Here is a 17,479-nt window from a genome sequence, read left to right on the forward strand (position 1 = left end):
TGCTTGAATCTAAGAATCGACAAACTAGACTAGAGCTTTGGCTGTCCAAAGCTAGCATTATGTGCCCCTTTGAATATGATGTCAATTAAAAAAGCATGCGTGACATTGCAGCTTCTCTAACACACACTAACCATAAACTGTGCCTTTTCTAGGAGATTCTACAAAGAGAAAACCTTAACATTGACTGACACTAATAAAAGGCCAAACCCTGCATAAAGCCATCTTTATTGAAATTTAATGACTGAGATTCCATTCCATCTTTCATTTCCTTTTATTTCCAAAAGTGGCTTTTCCTGCTCTTTTCTTCAGGGCCTCTGACACCTCTTCTCTCTCTTTGCAGGCACCCACTGTGGAGCCCACTGGCTGGCCTTGTAACTTTCTGCCTGTTTGACACACCAAGAGGAAAGCTAAATGCACCTGAGTGATTCTGGAGAACCAGAGAAGAGAGGCAAGCTTCCCACCTTTGTTCTTGCCTTATGAGAGCTTCTCTCTGTGGACTCCACCTCAGAACACTCTGTACTGTTTAGTTACTGCATGTATCCACAACTCTAAGGTGCAGGAAAAGTGAGTGAAACACAAAGAGGAAAGAAGAAAGGGTAAGAGATAAAGAGAGCACAGCTGCATAATTAGTATTAGCGAATTTGTTGCAGAGCTAGAAACCATGAGAAGAGACTTCTGAAGACAACCGTGCTCTGAAAAATATTGCGGCTAAACCTTCAGGACATTTGTATGTGTGTGCGGGTATATGTGTGCACACCTCTTTCATTTTCAAAGGACTTGAATTTGTATTTGGATGCGGGTTTAGCCTTTCATTATGACTCTGCAAAGAGGCTTTGAGAGAGCATGGATTGGCTGCCACAAAGGTGTCTGCTGCTGGGTGTTGCTGCTGGCTTGTTATGTCTTGATCTCCTTGGCTGCCAAACCGAAAATGCCGGGCCATACACACCTAAACTCAATACGTATTGATGGGGACATATCCCTAGGCGGGCTGTTTCCGGTGCACGCGAGAGGAAATGACGGCAAAGCTTGTGGAGAGCTGAAGAAGGAGAAAGGAATCCATAGGCTGGAGGCCATGTTATTTGCCCTGGATCGTATCAATAATGACAATGAGCTGCTGCCTAATATCACTCTGGGGGCACGCATACTGGACACCTGCTCACGGGACACCCACGCTCTGGAACAGTCACTGACATTTGTTCAGGCACTGATTGAGAAAGACTCAACTGATGTCAAATGTCTCAGCGGAGGGCCGCCCATCATCACTAAGCCCGAGAGAGTGGTGGGAGTAATTGGTGCATCTGCCAGCTCCGTGTCAATCATGGTAGCCAACATTTTGCGTCTCTTCAAGGTCAGTTTGCTCTTCAGTATATACTTCCTATTTTCCTTTTTCTAATCATGTTTGGAAAGTGCTTTTTACATGGAACACCTCAAAACATATCCTGTGCAGCAAACTTAAATTCACTAGACTTTCAATGAAAAACAGTATAACCAATATTACACCACATCAGCATCACCACACTGTAAATATAGTATAAAAAAGTAAACACAACCTCTCCGAGGCCATGTTCCTCCTGCTTTCCTATATGTCTTTTCTTCACAAGTCTAACTGACATCAGTTTCAAACATTTTCCTACTGTCCAGAAAATTAGGCGCTAATCATTATACCATAATTCTGCTCACTGATGACATTAATTTGCCAATGGTCGTCAGTCAGCCCTCTTCTAATTAATTCAGGGAAGCCATGCATGGCATCGTGAGCTCCCTGCACTACTATTGGACATAGAGTATAAAATGAGACTCTGCATTTTTTTGGGTTAACAGATGTGAAATGTGCGAATGAGAACAAAACATAAACAATATTTGACAAAGTTTATATAATACCTGCTTAATGCTGTCAAACCAAACTACAGGCGACATCCAAACTAATGAGCATAAGGACTGTGTCTTTGTTTTAGACTTGGTAGCAGTGAGAAAACAGTGGTTATGCATTGAAACCCTCAGTCTATGAAGACAAGTGAGGATCTCTAATTAGTTATTCATGAATTCACTAACTAACAATTTGCAAGTCAATCTGTATGAATGTAACTGTCTGAGGACTGAACATATACTATATGAGGGGCTTACTTTTCCTCTTCCTTTTATCCTTTAAGCTTTAAGAGACTATTGAGGAGCAGAGAAGATAGTTAGAGCTTCCACTGTTGTTCAAATTATAGGTAATACTTTAGATAGCCTTTGTGATATTTACACAGACTTTATCTGTTAAAAGAAGATCAGGTCAGTAACACCTGCTGTGACACTGATTTAACTTCTTTTAAGTTCTACCAGCCAGCCGCTAAGGTCAACGAATGTCTCAACAGAAAGAGTAGAAAGGTACATAGTACAATATTCCATCCTAAAGAAGCCTGATTGGTGTCAAAGAATGAGACTCCAAATTCTCCAAAGTACTGGAGTGACTTCTTCTTTTTCTGGTGCCATGCTAAAATCTGTCACAAAACCTTGTAATTATTGTACCCACTGAGCAATATGAAGTTGGTGACACAGCTCACACAGGAACTGTGTTACTGCACAGCAAGGCAGAGGAAAGCAGTCAACACAGCTTGGTGAGTACAAAGCCCCAACAGCCTACGACATGTGTCAACATCAGTTCAGCCTGTACAGGACTCCATTTTTTACGAGTCGATATGAGATGTTACCACAGCGCTCGTCATCATCTTTTCTGCTCAAGCCAAAACATAACAACTATGAGACATTTCTTAGCAGAGAGCACAAACACTGAAAAGCAAGAGCTGAAATACACCAACACATGCACCTTTAAACTTCATGCAGAGGGCAAGATGGCAAGCACAAAGACACCAGACGCAGTTTTCAAGACGTAGCTAAGATGTGTATCCAGGGAGGCCAAAAAGCCTCCAATGACTGCTGCACCTCATGCTGCTCTACAGCTCTCCAATAGCAAATTTCCCACCAAACAAGGCTGCCAGGACTCCTTGTGGAGGGCGCACGAACTGCCAGAGGAGGGCCTGTCCACTCACAGGCTTGTGAGACATCTTCACACAGCTAATTGGCAAGCTTGTGTTTGGACAGGAGTTTGCCAGTGAGATGTTGTGTGTTCCAAATTGCATGCCAAATCCTGTTGTGGGAATAAATTATTTTGCCTTTTCCTTTTTTCCTCCTCTAAAGGGCATAGAGCTGCACCATCCAAAACACAGTGTTCTTGGGCAAAGAGTTTCCTCTGAGTGTAGTGCAACTCATATTTTTGATAGGTCTTGGATGGGCTGGGGTGGACAAATTATTTACCCTAGAGGCTCAAGCCAGAATAAGCAGCAATCCTTTTTGACGGACAATGGCCTTAAAGGTATCTGCCCAGTGGGCTCGAACAGCCTCCTTGACAGGGCCTTGAGAATGACTTGGCAAATCCCTCTAAGGGGCAGAGGAGAACACTACAGAATGCTGCTAGTGCACTTCAAGTAGCAAACACTATACAATATTTCAAGAGATGGCTGATAAAAACAACCTTTTTACAAAAAAATCATTGCAAAGATAATAAGACATACACTTTGATATTTGAAAAAGACAAACACGTCTATAACAAAGGCAGCTGGAAACAGAGCAGTGGACATATTACAGAGTTTGTATATTGTATTTTACTGTATTTTCCTACACAAGGAAGTTATCTTTAAATGCTCACACAAGCACTGAATGGCCAAATCCACTTTTATGTGCATTCCTAGAATCTTCAGTCTGTCCTTGACATGGTGCATGTAATGTGAGGTATTGGGAGCAGCTATCAGCTGAGCATGTTATGTATATCACAGTGCTGACGCTGAATTACCATGACCTACTCTAGTGCAGCTCTCTGTTATGGCAGTAGAACCAAATGGGAAGAGAGAAAGCTTTTAGGTAATGGAACACATGTGAATGCGTCAGCCTTCAATAGTCATCGACTAACAGGCAAAAAAAACAAGGAGGTCTTCTATCACTGCATTTCCTGCTTTATTTAAAAAAAAAAAACATGGGAAGTAAACAGGCTGATCATAGGGCTGCTACTTCATAGAAAAGGAAACAGAGTGCAGATAAGTAACGAATTGATTGATTTGATTTGTTTGTAATCCTTTTACATGTTGGATCATCTCTGATCAATTATAGGGACAATTATTACTATTATTATTATTTTTGTATTCACCTTAAATATGGCAGATAGTTAAGCACACTGAAAGACAGTCTGGAAAATAGGCACTGATCAGTGTGACTGAATTAGAAATATATATATATCTATATATAGCTATATAGATATATATAACAGACACAACAGGTAAATATGGTTTTCCCCTTGGGTTGTGTTTCTGTCTTTGATGATGCTTATCCCCCCACCAAATGCTTTATAGGAGCTGCAAAAAAGAAAAAAAAGAAAAGTTAGTTTCAATAATAGTGGCAAAGCTTCTTAAGGTTTTTTGTTAAATATATTCCTGTGTATAGTATTTCAAATATATATTGTTGAGAACTGGGAAGACTTAAAAGCCTTTAATCAACTTATCTTCTATTTTGTACTTGACAGGCGGAACAAATTTTTATGAATCATACTGATAGAGAAACAGGAAGCCATGGAAATGTGATTTGTAGGGGGCCCAGAAGTGGCCCCAGGTGAAAAAAAATAACACAGGGTTTAATATTTTGAAAAAATATTAACACTACACCAGATCACAAAATGGTTTTGCATATATACTCATGTGTCTCTCTCTCTCTTTCTCGATATATATTTATATATATATATATATATATATATATATATATATATATATATATATATATATAAATAATTTTTATTTATTTTTTTTTAATTTATTTAGGATTCAATGTTTGTGTTTAATACTTAAATGATTTTAGCAGGATGTTCCTATTTTGCTTAGGTTCGCTCCATCATATCCACCATCCTCTTTAATACTCCCCTGCAGTATATTACTTGATTCCTCTGTTAACTGATGTTTAGCTAAATATAGCAAGTTATAGTATAATAAAACAGTTGATCTGAATTTTAGTGTATTTGTCTGCGTAAATAATACAGGTGTACCTTGCTCCAAGGTACTACTACTGTGGCTAAAAAAAGAAAAGAAAAAAGAACCTATAATGTTTAGAGCCCCTACCATGCTTTAAGGCAAAGTACAGCAATTTAAGAAACACTGGTTTTCATGTTCTCGTAGTGCCAGTGGAAAAGAAAACCCCTAAAAAATAATCTCATTGCCTGAAAGTTGTTCAAAGGCATTGTGTGGGACATGCAGGCAATAATTAATTAAGGCAGATGTGGACAAATCAGTTTGTGGGATTGTAGTTAAAAACAGGTGCAGAAACAGTATGTATGTAACATGTAACAACATGTATGTATGCCATAGGCTGGTTGTTCTATTAAAAACCTGCAACTATAAACTTTCATCATAGCTTTTTCGAACAAATACTATTTGCATTTTAAACTGTTGAAAATCAGGGTGTAAAAGTTATTGAGGTCCATCGGAAGCCACTCTCTTTCTTCCTTTAAGGATATAGACTACTGGTAAGTAAAGCTAACGTATTACTTTCGCACAGCACTGCTCGTCACATTCAGACTGTTTTTCTCCATCATTAACGTCACATAAAAACACAAGTGGGGCTCCTTTGTGTGGTAAGGAAGGTTCCACATCACCATTTCTGCTGACAAACACTCGGTGTAGCTTCTTTCAGCTTATGTCTTTTATGTTCACCTGAGAGGTTGGGCTGAAGCTGAATGATGATGCTGATGAGTCCCTTTGACCTCCAGTACATCATACATTGGTGTATGAGTGATCATTTCAGAAGCTACTTTCGGCTTTATGTGTAACTCAAGTTATTTCATTGCGTTCTCCTAATAATTTGATTGACAGGGCACACAAATGAAAGAATGCAAACTCAACATATTGGAACCAGTGCTGCTTGCAATCTTGATCACTGCAATTGTTTCTCAGCTCGTTGCTTATGGGTTTTTCCTTATCCTCCTTAGTGGAGGAGTGGCTGAGGGTGTAGTGTTTGCTCAGCACTTCAGAGCAGCCAGGATTCCGTCCCCATGGTGCTCCATGAATATTTTACTATATTGTTACGTAATTTACGCCCAGGGATTGGGGTTGAAAGCTCTCTCTATTCATTCCCTCATCACTGGGTCTAGCTCTTGGTGTGTTTTCATTTTTCGGGTCTTTATATTACCATATAAGCAGGAGCATAGTGCACCAGCACTTGAAATAATTAGTGGTTGGTTGCTTATGATACTCAAGATAGACTGTGTGTAATTAAAGCCCCAGGCTTTTAATTTTATCTCTTATACATCATGGAAAACAGCCCCACTGACTGGCTTGAGGAATATAGTTGCTGCAGTCAGAGAGTGCAGGAGCATGCACCTTGTTTCACGTATAGAAGCTGACTTGCTGAGACAATCATAAGCTTTTAGACAAAGAAGGGGAAGCTATGGCAACTTCTGCACAGCAGCTCTCTAAATTAGGTACAAGCAAGCACAGTCAGTCTGGAGTAATTTCCATGGTGGAGATGTGAGTTTGGAACAGTGGAGACAGATGGAAGGAAGAGAGCAGAGGCGTTAGCTGTGTATACTGCGAAAGCAGCTCAAAGAAGAAGGTTATCTACTGACAGGTGACAAATCAAGGGAATAACTGGAATCCTTGACCCTTTTAGTGAGGGGATCTGATGATTTTTATATTGTGTGGGGCATTTTCCTTGAATAGTTTGAATCACCATAAATCAGTTTAAACCGACGGATCATTGCTATTTGTTGAGTTATTGGGAAGTATCATTAAGGGAGTGACCTTTGTCAGTATAACTATGACCCAATCCATAGAATGCACAGGTGTCACTAAATGGTTTACTGATGGGAAATGCTTTTCACCAGTTTCTTAGAAAGCACTCTTCACCATCATTAGCAAAACATCAAACGATAGAATATCTTTTGGAAGGATGGTGGTCCATTCCTTAAGCAGAGTTCAGTCGACATACTTGACAAAAATCAGTACCAGGCAAACTCAAGCTGCTACTAAAATATTTTATGTTGGTTTTTCCTGTAATTTGTCATCCTTCTGCAGCTGCCTGTTGTGCTGTCTGTGAAGCAGAGACCTTGCATCCGCCTCTCTCCTCCCTCATTAGAGGCAGAGCCCCTCAGGCACAGTGCCTTACTCCTCCTCAGCATTTCACTGTTGAGACAGGGCTCTTATTGGATTACCCAATCAGCCCACAGTGACGATAGGCTGAAAGCTTTAAAGGATCTCAAAAATCTGCACGTGCTTTTTACTTTCTCTTGTTAATGGCCCGTCCATTCATCCAGACATTAATGTATATATTATTTATTAATGTCACTGTCGGACCTGAATAAAAATGGCATTAAAAAAAATCGGTATTGTATGTTAATAATGGATTAATCTGTTATGTTAAGACGAGCTGTAAGTGAAAATATTATTTACACATATTTTAGACGAAAAGGAGCGCACACAAATTTAAAGCCTTTATTTGTGCAAAAAGGCTGAGACACCACTATATCATCATCAGTCACACTGGAGACCATAGCAAACCATTTGTGACAATCCATACCTGAAGGGTATAAAGCAAGTTCAACAAAGCCAGGCTTTCTTTGTGTCAGCTGGGTTGATAAAAAACGTTGACCCCATCGAAAGATAATTGGTATCACAGTGGTGGTTATAAACCCAGGCTTTCTGCTTTTGCCTCTGTGTGCGCTCACATAAAAGAGCGTTTTACATGTCATTTGACTCTTTGTCTGCCCAAAATCAAGCTGAGCACTGCCTACTCCAATCATAGACATTATTAGGAACAGGTGATATTCATCTATGAAAACAGTAAAAAAAAAAAACCAAAAAAAAAAAACCCAGTGTGCAACAAATAAGACAAATTGGTAATGCTGCAGAAAATCATGTGAATCATGTGATCATCACAACATATTAGTACAGCAAAGAATCTATATTGCACTAAAAGAATATGATAAATTCTATTCTAAATAAAAGCTTCAGTAAAAATATGGTGCCTCTAGCAGCTCTTAAAGTGAAACATTTAATAATAAGCTGTTCTCCACCAGGTTACATGTTCAGCCTTAGTTACTATGATGATCACACCAGGTAAAAAGAGAGCCATCTTTTTGACACACTGAAAACTCTCACTTAAGTTCAACAGCTTGATAACTAATCCATCTTTTTTGTAGGACGTCCTTCTGGTGTACTGTTCAGTTATCATTGTATAATTGGTTAAACAGGAAATTGAATGTATTAATAATAATAAATCTCCAGGAGAGAGTAACTGTGAAACATCAGCCTGTTTGAATCAGTGTACTCCACCTTCTTTCCTCCTTTGACAGTTTGACCTATAGCGTTGAGAAGCACCTGATTCTGCTTCATTGCCACTGGACATATTTTGCTATTTAGTTAGTAAATGCTCCATAAAATTGCTATTTTTTTTCTTGGGAGGACAAGATGTGACTGTTATGAAGTTTTCCTTTATAGCATGGTGACCTTTCTGTGAGGGTTTATCACTACAACTTACCCATTTCACATTACCAAAGCCATTTGACCCACTGCTCAAATAACACAATGATTAGGGAAACATAGGATGTCTCTAACTTGATGGACAAGATGACTCTCTCAGCGCTTGATGGTTTTATAATGAGAATGGTTTAAATGCCTGAAATTAATGGGAACCTTGGTGTAATAAGTCATCCCACAAAATAATAGTGGTATGGCTACATGTGACACTTTGACTTGTCAGTGCTTTATTTCGCGGGCAGCCTCAGGTGTGCCTTGACAAATTCCCTGAGGCTCAACATCCTGGAACTAGGTGATGATTAAGAAGAGAAGGCTTTGAACACGAGAACTCATTCTGACTAAACTCGCTCTCATGCACCTCCGAGGGTAATTTGGTGCACAACACAGTATATTCGCTTATTCACGCGGCCCTTTTCCTTGAAATCCACACATCCGCATCCAGCAAATCTCATGCACTAATTCGATGCATCCGTAAACTCTAACCAACACAAACCAAAAGAAAGGTGAATTGCCTTAAAAACAAACAGGAAGCAATGTTTCTGAATGTGTTCAAAGACCAGTGAGCTTTCCATGTTTTCTTTTTTTGCACACCCTTCAACTTGGCTTTTACAACTGGGCAAATCAAATCTGTGAAGCCGTCTTTCTTGACCCCAGATTGCAGACGTCCACCATCCACCATGCTCTAACAACAGAGGAGCAGCTCCTTTAGTTCGGGATTAGTTCCAACTCAACTCACTTTGTTCACCCAAGCCCAAGCGGTCAATTCCCAGGACATTCATGAGTGAAGGCTGCCCAGAACCTTGTGTTTTATTCCTGGCAGTATTTTATCCCCGTCCTCCTGCTGTTTGAAAATCCCTCTGCAGGAAACACGAACCACCGCTGGTAATCACAGAGCACAGTGACAAAAAAGCTACTGTGTGGCTGTCTGTTCTTGTGCATTTTTTTTGGTGATATGTTAGGTTTCACTCAAATTAATTACTCTCCTTTAATTAGTGTGCACCAGCAGACCTACTGAGGAAATAACAGCAGGAGGAGGGAAAAAAAATGCTGTTTCTTTTTTAAATGTATCATTTTATTCTGCTGAGCACTGCTGAAAAAAAATCCAGAAGCCAAGACTGACAATGAAAAGCGCAATATAAATACCAGCGGGGTTTGCTTATGTTCTCCGTGTTAGAACTGTCACCATACCTTAGTGATTGCAAAATCCCGATTTCTAGCTTTTTAATGTGTCTGTTCCCTGCTCTGGCTTTTCTATAAAAGTTTACAAAACCTCACATCTTCACACAGAGCACCACAAATAGAGCACAGCCATCAAATAGTTTTCTTGAAAAGAGCGTGGGATAAAAGGCTCGGAGCTGTCTCACCTGCATAATCTCACCATCAGCCCACCAGTCCATCACTGTCCTGCTGTGTGAGGCAGCGCTGCTTAAAATTTACTCAGACTTTAACAAAGGTTTAAAGCTACAAAAACGAGAAAACAGAAAATCTTAAGTAACTCAAGCAGCTTTAAATGAAGAGTAATCAATAGCACCATGACAGCTTCCTTATTGATTGTGGGAGAGCAATTTTTTTTTATTATTTTATTTTGAGGAGGCAAAGTGACATTGTCAGCTGCTGAGATATGACTGAACAGAGAGCTCAGTTATTTATTAATTTCAGCACAGCAGCTTCCACGGACTAATAAATATAAAACATATGAGGAAGAAAAGGTCAATATAATAAAATTTTCATAGAGCCACTGTAAAGTTGCCTGAGCTCTTAAAGGAATTGTTCTGTCAGCCTAATGCCAGGCGATATCCTCAGACTACCCTCCAGCAGGGATAGAAAGAAAAAGTTTGGCCGTCTTCAGGCTAAGCAGCTTGGACATCATCCAGCCTTCTAACACATGAGACAACATGGAGCTCCTCGTGAGTCACTGCTGTGTCACACAAAAGGACTCGCTTTCTGTTCAGGGGCAGTTGGGATTTACCATGAAAAGAGTATATTCAAGCTATAATTGAGAAATAAACAGGACTAGGGAAAGTTGTGATTCTGCCTTGTGTCAAGCACTGTCATACTCAAATGACAAGGTGAGGAATCAAAATCTTGAGACATGTTTTTTTTTCTATTTGTACTTTTTCTGCAAAATAGTGTGTTCGATCATTATTTTGCATTAAAGAAAAAAAAAAACATGGCCTGTGTTTTTTCATGGTGAGTCACTGACATGAGCAAATAGGCTGGTGGTTCATGCAGATGTAGCTGTGCGAAATGAGTTGCTATTATTTTGGTGAAATCCCTGAGAACACGCACCCCAAAACCACGTGTCTTTCTGGCACAAGGCGACTCTACTCCCAATATAGTCACTTTGTCAACGAAAGCCAACTAAATAAAAAGCAATAACACAATAACACCTAAAATTTAATTTGCCATTTAAATTACTCACTGCCCTCTAGCCAGTTGAGTACGGTACCCGTGCCCAGCTGCATGAAGAGGTTTTAGCTCTTACATTAAATCCCATAGCCATCTGAAAGCAGCAGAACTCTTTACTGACAAAATCTACCCAATTCCAGAATGCAGTACCACTACACTTTTGGTAGTATGTTGGCACCAGGCAGTAACTAAGAAAGCCTTTTTGGTTATATCAGCTTTGTGCTGTGCTGAATGTCACTACTCTTTTCCAACTTTCTTTTGGTGACAATCACATTTTATGTTGTATCACCTTGAACAATATGATGTGACCATTTATGGTATTTACAACAACATTATAATTAGAAAATGCTGTCATATAAACAAATCATTAACATATATAACATAATATACATTTCTCTCTAGAGAAACCTCTTCCCATATGTTAAGATGTTGTTGTCGTGTGTGATGAGACCATTGATGTAGCTGGCTAAGCATGAACCACACGAGCCCTTTTATAACAGTGCCCTTCTATGACTGTATTTAATACCAGGTGCCTTGGGAGACACCACCACACTCTCAGCGTATTAATCATGTAATAGTTGTAATAGTGGATATGAAGGTTTATACAGGGAGTGCAGAATTATTAGGCAAATGAGTATTTTGTCCACATCATCCTCTTCATGCATGTTGTCTTACTCCAAGCTGTATAGGCTCGAAAGCCTACTACCAATTAAGCATATTAGGTGATGTGCATCTCTGTAATGAGAAGGGGTGTGGTCTAATGGCATCAACACCCTATATCAGGTGTGCATAATTATTAGGCAACTTCCTTTCCTTTGGCAAAATGGGTCAAAAGAAGGACTTGACAGGCTCAGAAAAGTCAAAAATAGTGAGATATCTTGCAGAGGGATGCAGCAGTCTCAAAATTGAAGCGTGATCATCGAACAATCAAGCATTTCATTTAAAATAGTCAACAGGGTCGCAAGAAGCTTGTGGAAAAACCAAGGCGCAAAATAACTGCCCATGAACTGAGAAAAGTCAAGCGTGCAGCTGCCAAGATGCCACTTGCCACCAGTTTGGCCATATTTCAGAGCTGCAACATCACTGGAGTGCCCAAAAGCACAAGGTGTGCAATACTCAGAGACATGGCCAAGGTAAGAAAGGCTGAAAGACGACCACCACTGAACAAGACACACAAGCTGAAACGTCAAGACTGGGCCAAGAAATATCTCAAGACTGGTTTTTCTAAGGTTTTATGGACTGATGAAATGAGAGTGAGTCTTGATGGGCCAGATGGATGGGCCCGTGGCTGGATTGGTAAAGGGCAGAGAGCTCCAGTCCGACTCAGGCGCCAGCAAGGTGGAGGTGGAGTACTGGTTTGGGCTGGTATCATCAAAGATGAGCTTGTGGGGCCTGGGAATGGGTTGAGAATGGAGTCAAGCTCAACTCCCAGTCCTACTGCCAGTTTCTGGAAGACACCTTCTTCAAGCAGTGGTACAGGAAGAAGTTTGCATCCTTCAAGAAAAACATGATTTTCATGCAGGACAATGCTCCATCACACGCGTCCAAGTACTCCACAGCGTGGCTGGCAAGAAAGGGTATAAAAGAAGAAAAACTAATGACATGGCCACCTTGTTCACCTGATCTGAACCCCATTGAGAACCTGTGGTCCATCATCAAATGTGAGATTTACAAGGAGGGAAAACAGTACACCTCTCTGAACAGTTTCTGGGAGGCTGTGGTTGCTGCTGCACGCAATGTTGATGGTGAACAGATCAAAACACTGACAGAATCCATGGATGGCAGGCTTTTGGGTGTCCTTGCAAAGAAAGGTGGCTATATTGGTCGCTGATTTGTTTTTGTTTTGTTTTTGAATGTCAGAAATGTATATTTGTGAATGTGGAGATGTTATATTGGTTTCACTGGTAAAAATAAATAATTGAAATGGGTATATATTTGTTTTTTGTTAAGTTGCCTAATAATTATGCACAGTAATAGTCACCTGCACACACAGATATCCCCCTAAAATAGCTCAAACTAAAAACAAACTAAAAACTGCTTCCAAAAACATTCAGCTTTGATATTAATGAGTTTTTTGGGTTCATTGAGAACATGGTTGTTGTTCAATAATAAAATTATTCCTCAAAAATACAACTTGCCTAATAATTCTGCACTCCCTGTATATTCACTATAATCCATCAAACAAGCTGTCACTCATATTTGTTATGAGAAAATAGGAAGTATGCGTATGAGCCTGGTTGCCTTAGTAGCTGTGCACTGAACATATTTAGCTTCACATGGTGTGTAATTAAAGTTAATTAGAAAGCTATGCATGTTTTCCTTACAAGCAAAACCAACATGGTGGCCTTTCTGAGTGTGATTAGGATGCTCTACCAATGCCTTTGTTTGTTTCTTTTTCTTTAACAAGAGCTCAAGTTTATTTTGCCATGCTAGGCTTAACACACAAATACTCATCTTGTGAACTTGTACAATTATCTCCATTATATTACATGTAGAAAAAAAATGTAAATTATTACAACAATTTTACTTGATCCAGAGACTTTTTTTTCCCAACACAGCAGGCTAGTGTGATCAGTTGGCATTGATTAGCTCCAGAAAATTTGTTATGGGAAAGAGAGGTCATTTTTCAGATCCATGCCAAGAGAAGCAATTAAGGGGTTGTTTTGCTGACAAAATAGTGATAGATGCAAACCGAGCAGACACAGAACAGCACGACTTAGATGTTTTTAGTGACTGTGACAGCTGATATTTATTTATGCTAACAGGCAAAAATGGAATAAGGATAAACGAAAGTATTGAGAAAAATATACTGGCAGTACACTACTCATCTGTTCAGCTTCTTAAAGCTGTTTAAAAACAGTTTTACTCCTTGGGTCTTGGTTTCTAAAGCTCTAGCATGCATGTCTAATGTTCTTACACCAGATGGTCGCACTAGTCTCATGAATTTGATTATGTTTCTCTTATACTGTGATACCGTCAAACATTGTCAGTGCAAAGGTGGATCGCTATCGTCTAGGAAAAAATGCATTATTTACATGATTTTACAGTGGTTCTCATTTTATGAAATCAGCTGATATCTAAAATTAGTGTACAAAGTAGCTGTAAATATAGCCAAAGATAGACGCTCTCCAAATATTTACACACATTCGGATTACCAGCTGGCACATGAGGATCAATTCTCATTTACAGGCTAATTATCGTCTCAAGAGCTTCCTCACTCAGTAAAAACAGAATAAATCCTTACAGACTAGCTGTCTGTTTGTCACCATCATCACCTTGTTTCTTTAACCTTCAGTCATTAAGCTATCAAAATTTGATGGCCTTCCATTACAATCCGGCACCTGGATATTGACCCACTGTTGTCAAGCTGGTGTGACAACATGCCTCATTTACTCACATATTTATCTTGTACGTCTTTGGCTAAAAGCTGCCATGGAGAAAAAGGAGGTTCCACAGTAGTAGGGTATATTTACTTTTTCATACCCTGCTTCTGTATTTTGGTTATATGTGGCTGTCAGGTTGTATTTACCAAGTTTTCTGATGTGGTAACGACCAGATAGTCCTGATACCTCACAGGACTATCTGACAGTACTAAATTGAAACAGATTGCTGTTATTTCTTTTTAAATTTGAATAAGAATGTATATATATTTTTTTAATATTAAACTTATGTCAACTTATGTCGCATTTTCAAGCCCAATGTTAATAACTGTGCAAAACACATTTTCAATATGATAACACCTTATTGTCTCACCCTGTCTTTATTAAATTACATAACAATGACAAACATCTTTGTCCCTTGAGGCCAGCTTCCTAACCCGTGTGCTTTATTATGAAGCGGTTCACCAGAAAACATTTATTCTATAGCTCAGTGTACGACTGGATCTGTTCTTATATGATCTGTCTGTGACGGAAGCAGGCTCTTCCCATATAGTTGCGTTTCTTCAGTTCTGACAGAAACACTAATAAGAATATTAATATGAAGGAAAAACAGTCATCTCTCATGAGGCTTTTCATCCACAGATTCTTTATGAAATGTGGTTCTGAGGCACCAGTGTTTTCCATTTCATGTTAAAGCATTGTTTTGTATCCTCAGGTGCTTTGTGTTAGTCACTGCTTTTCTGTCTTATATTATACCATTTGTTGCAGTTAAATATGCAGTTTGCCCCATGATGCAAGATATCTTGTAGGTCACCTTATCTAATCTTAGTTTTACTACATTACAGATATAGATGACAGTTTTGCACTCATGGCTCACTCTGAAATATGTAAGTGCTTTATCTGTGCCTAAGTGATATGGAGTTGCAATCTAAGATAGGTAATTGTTCCTATAACTAGACATTGTTTGTGGTTACAATACTTAGAATACGCTTTTCTGTAAAATGAGATAAAACATTTTTAAAAAAGTACTGCCAAATAGCAAAATAAATTAAGTATGGAAACCTTTCGACAGGTAATCAAGTGTCATTATTCTACAGCAAAAATGGCATTTGGGTTGAATGATTGATTGCAACAAGGTATATGCAGCTGCATTGAAAACCTTGCAGTTCACTTGGAGATTGCCATGTTTGCCCAGAAGATTTTGACTTGTCTGCAAACATCTGCCAGCTACTCACTCAAGTGATACATTTTTTTTTTTTGGAAGCTATATCTCCTTTTTTAAGTTTCACTACTGTTTTTTGGTTAGTTAGAGAATATTGGCAGATAAGTTGATGCCTTCTCTGCAGTACAGAAAGACATTATTGCTATGCAACAAGTAGAAACCTCCAGCAATCACTCGCCAACCAATCAGGGAATACGCATTTTCCCCTAGCAACCAGAGTTTGCCAGGGGGCTTTTAACCAGTCTCTCAACCTATGTGACTGACGCTTATATTCATTTAAATTTAAACACAATGACATAATAATTTAAATTAAATGATGACATTGAAATTAGTTAACTTTGTCCCGAAGCGTGTCTGTTTGTGTGTGTGTGGGTGTGCTACCATTTTATCTCTGAATATTCAGTTCAGAAAAATGCAATAAAGTATTTAATAAAACAGTTGCTTCCAGTGTTGTTTTGCATTTTATTTATCTTTCAATAGTTACATTTTTTCTTGACCTGATTCCATTATAGGTCTGTGCCTTTCAAAATCGCTAAATGTTTGCCACTTAGATAAACCAACCTTGACTCTCTTATTTTAAAAAGGCCAGTAAACAGCATTCTCGATTCCAGTGTTTTTGAAACACATTCAACTACTTCTTTTAAAGAAAGAATGGCTTTTTCACATTTCCCCCTCTGACTAGCTGGTGGGATTTGCCATTTGAAGATAAACAACTAACAGTGTTTTTTTCTGTTACTTACTGCAATTATGCAAAAAGCAAGCTTTTTTGTATTATCAAACATGTTCACCTATATATTACATAAATACAAAACAGTTTTGGTAGTTAAAATTATCATTGCATATTATAATTCTGTCACTGCATAACATTTAATTGATTTCACTTTGAGTTTCTGCCTGTTTGCACGTGACTTTTGCAGGTTATACAGATTTGACTGCAGAGGCAACTGGGGTCATTGTGAAGGATGCTGCAGCTACACAACTCAAGCTGGTTTTAGTGCCTTCATATACCTTGATATCATCTCAGGGCAGAGATCTCTAACCCACTGAACTCCTCAATAAAACTCAAGACATAAACTGAGGCACGAGTCATGGCCTCTGTTATGAGCCACTGGAAGCTCACAACAGTGCTGATTTGTAGTAAATGAAATGTCAACAGAGCAGCAGTTTAATCCCATTAACAAAGTCACTTTCCTTATTTTGTCATACATGCCTTTCTAAATGCGGAAGAGGATTTACTACATTTAATAATACAACTTGGTGTCTTTCGTTTGACCCTGGATTTACTGTAGTCGTTGTCTCAATGACATTGCAATGTCAAGAGTACAGATGGTAAATCCACAATATCCCATTGACCCCTGCTGGAGTGTCACCATTACTTAAAACCTGAAGAGTATTGACATGGAGATGAATATAGCGGGTGGGTGGACTTGTTCCAAAGTCATTCAGTGATGTTGTGCCATTAGATGATAGGATGATAGTGCAATTTGTGTGAGAGAAATCAATATGTGTGAATGAGCATTACAAATTAAACTCTCTATCAATTCTGGCATTGACATGTGTAGAATACAAATGTTGTTCATAGAAAGTGTGTCAAACAATCTGTTAAGTACCTTAGAAGAAAGAGAGACACACTCCGTATTTATTCCCTGTGTTTGCCCTTTATTTATGTATTAGAACATTTCTAAGTTCACATTCAGACTTTTGTTGAAAGCAGAATATAGAAAGCAAAAAAACCCCTTTCCCTCAGCATGTTTCTCATAAATAAGAGTAACACCTCTTATGGTATAACTGAAAATATCCCTCTTGATAAGCAATTAGGCAGCCAAGGGGGGAAAGCTTCAGATAATTATATTAAATTAAAGAAAGTAGGTAATTATGCCCAATGTGAGTGTGAAACTTACTTTTACACAAACAGA

At 38.9% G+C, this 17,479-nt stretch overlaps 1 protein-coding gene across 3 annotated transcripts in view; it reads left to right on the forward strand.

The window, feature by feature from the left end:
- Positions 1-17,479, forward strand: part of LOC147306095 (metabotropic glutamate receptor 4-like) — a 201,107-nt gene that overhangs the window by 64,887 nt on the left and 118,741 nt on the right. For all 3 annotated transcript variants that reach the window (XM_086276116.1, XM_086276114.1, XM_086276115.1), the window contains one exon: positions 341-1,348. In XM_086276116.1, the coding sequence (XP_086132242.1) occupies positions 815-1,348 (534 nt within the window). In that variant the 5' untranslated portion in view covers positions 341-814. The remainder of the gene's footprint in view (positions 1-340; positions 1,349-17,479) is intronic.

The sequence above is a fragment of the Aulonocara sp. 'chitande type north' Nkhata Bay genome, linkage group LG20 (genome assembly GCF_057382095.1).
Source record: "Aulonocara sp. 'chitande type north' Nkhata Bay isolate Kocher_YH1m ecotype deep benthic linkage group LG20, A_spYH_male_GT1.1, whole genome shotgun sequence".
In the NCBI taxonomy this organism is placed as follows: Eukaryota; Metazoa; Chordata; class Actinopteri; order Cichliformes; family Cichlidae; genus Aulonocara; species Aulonocara sp. 'chitande type north' Nkhata Bay.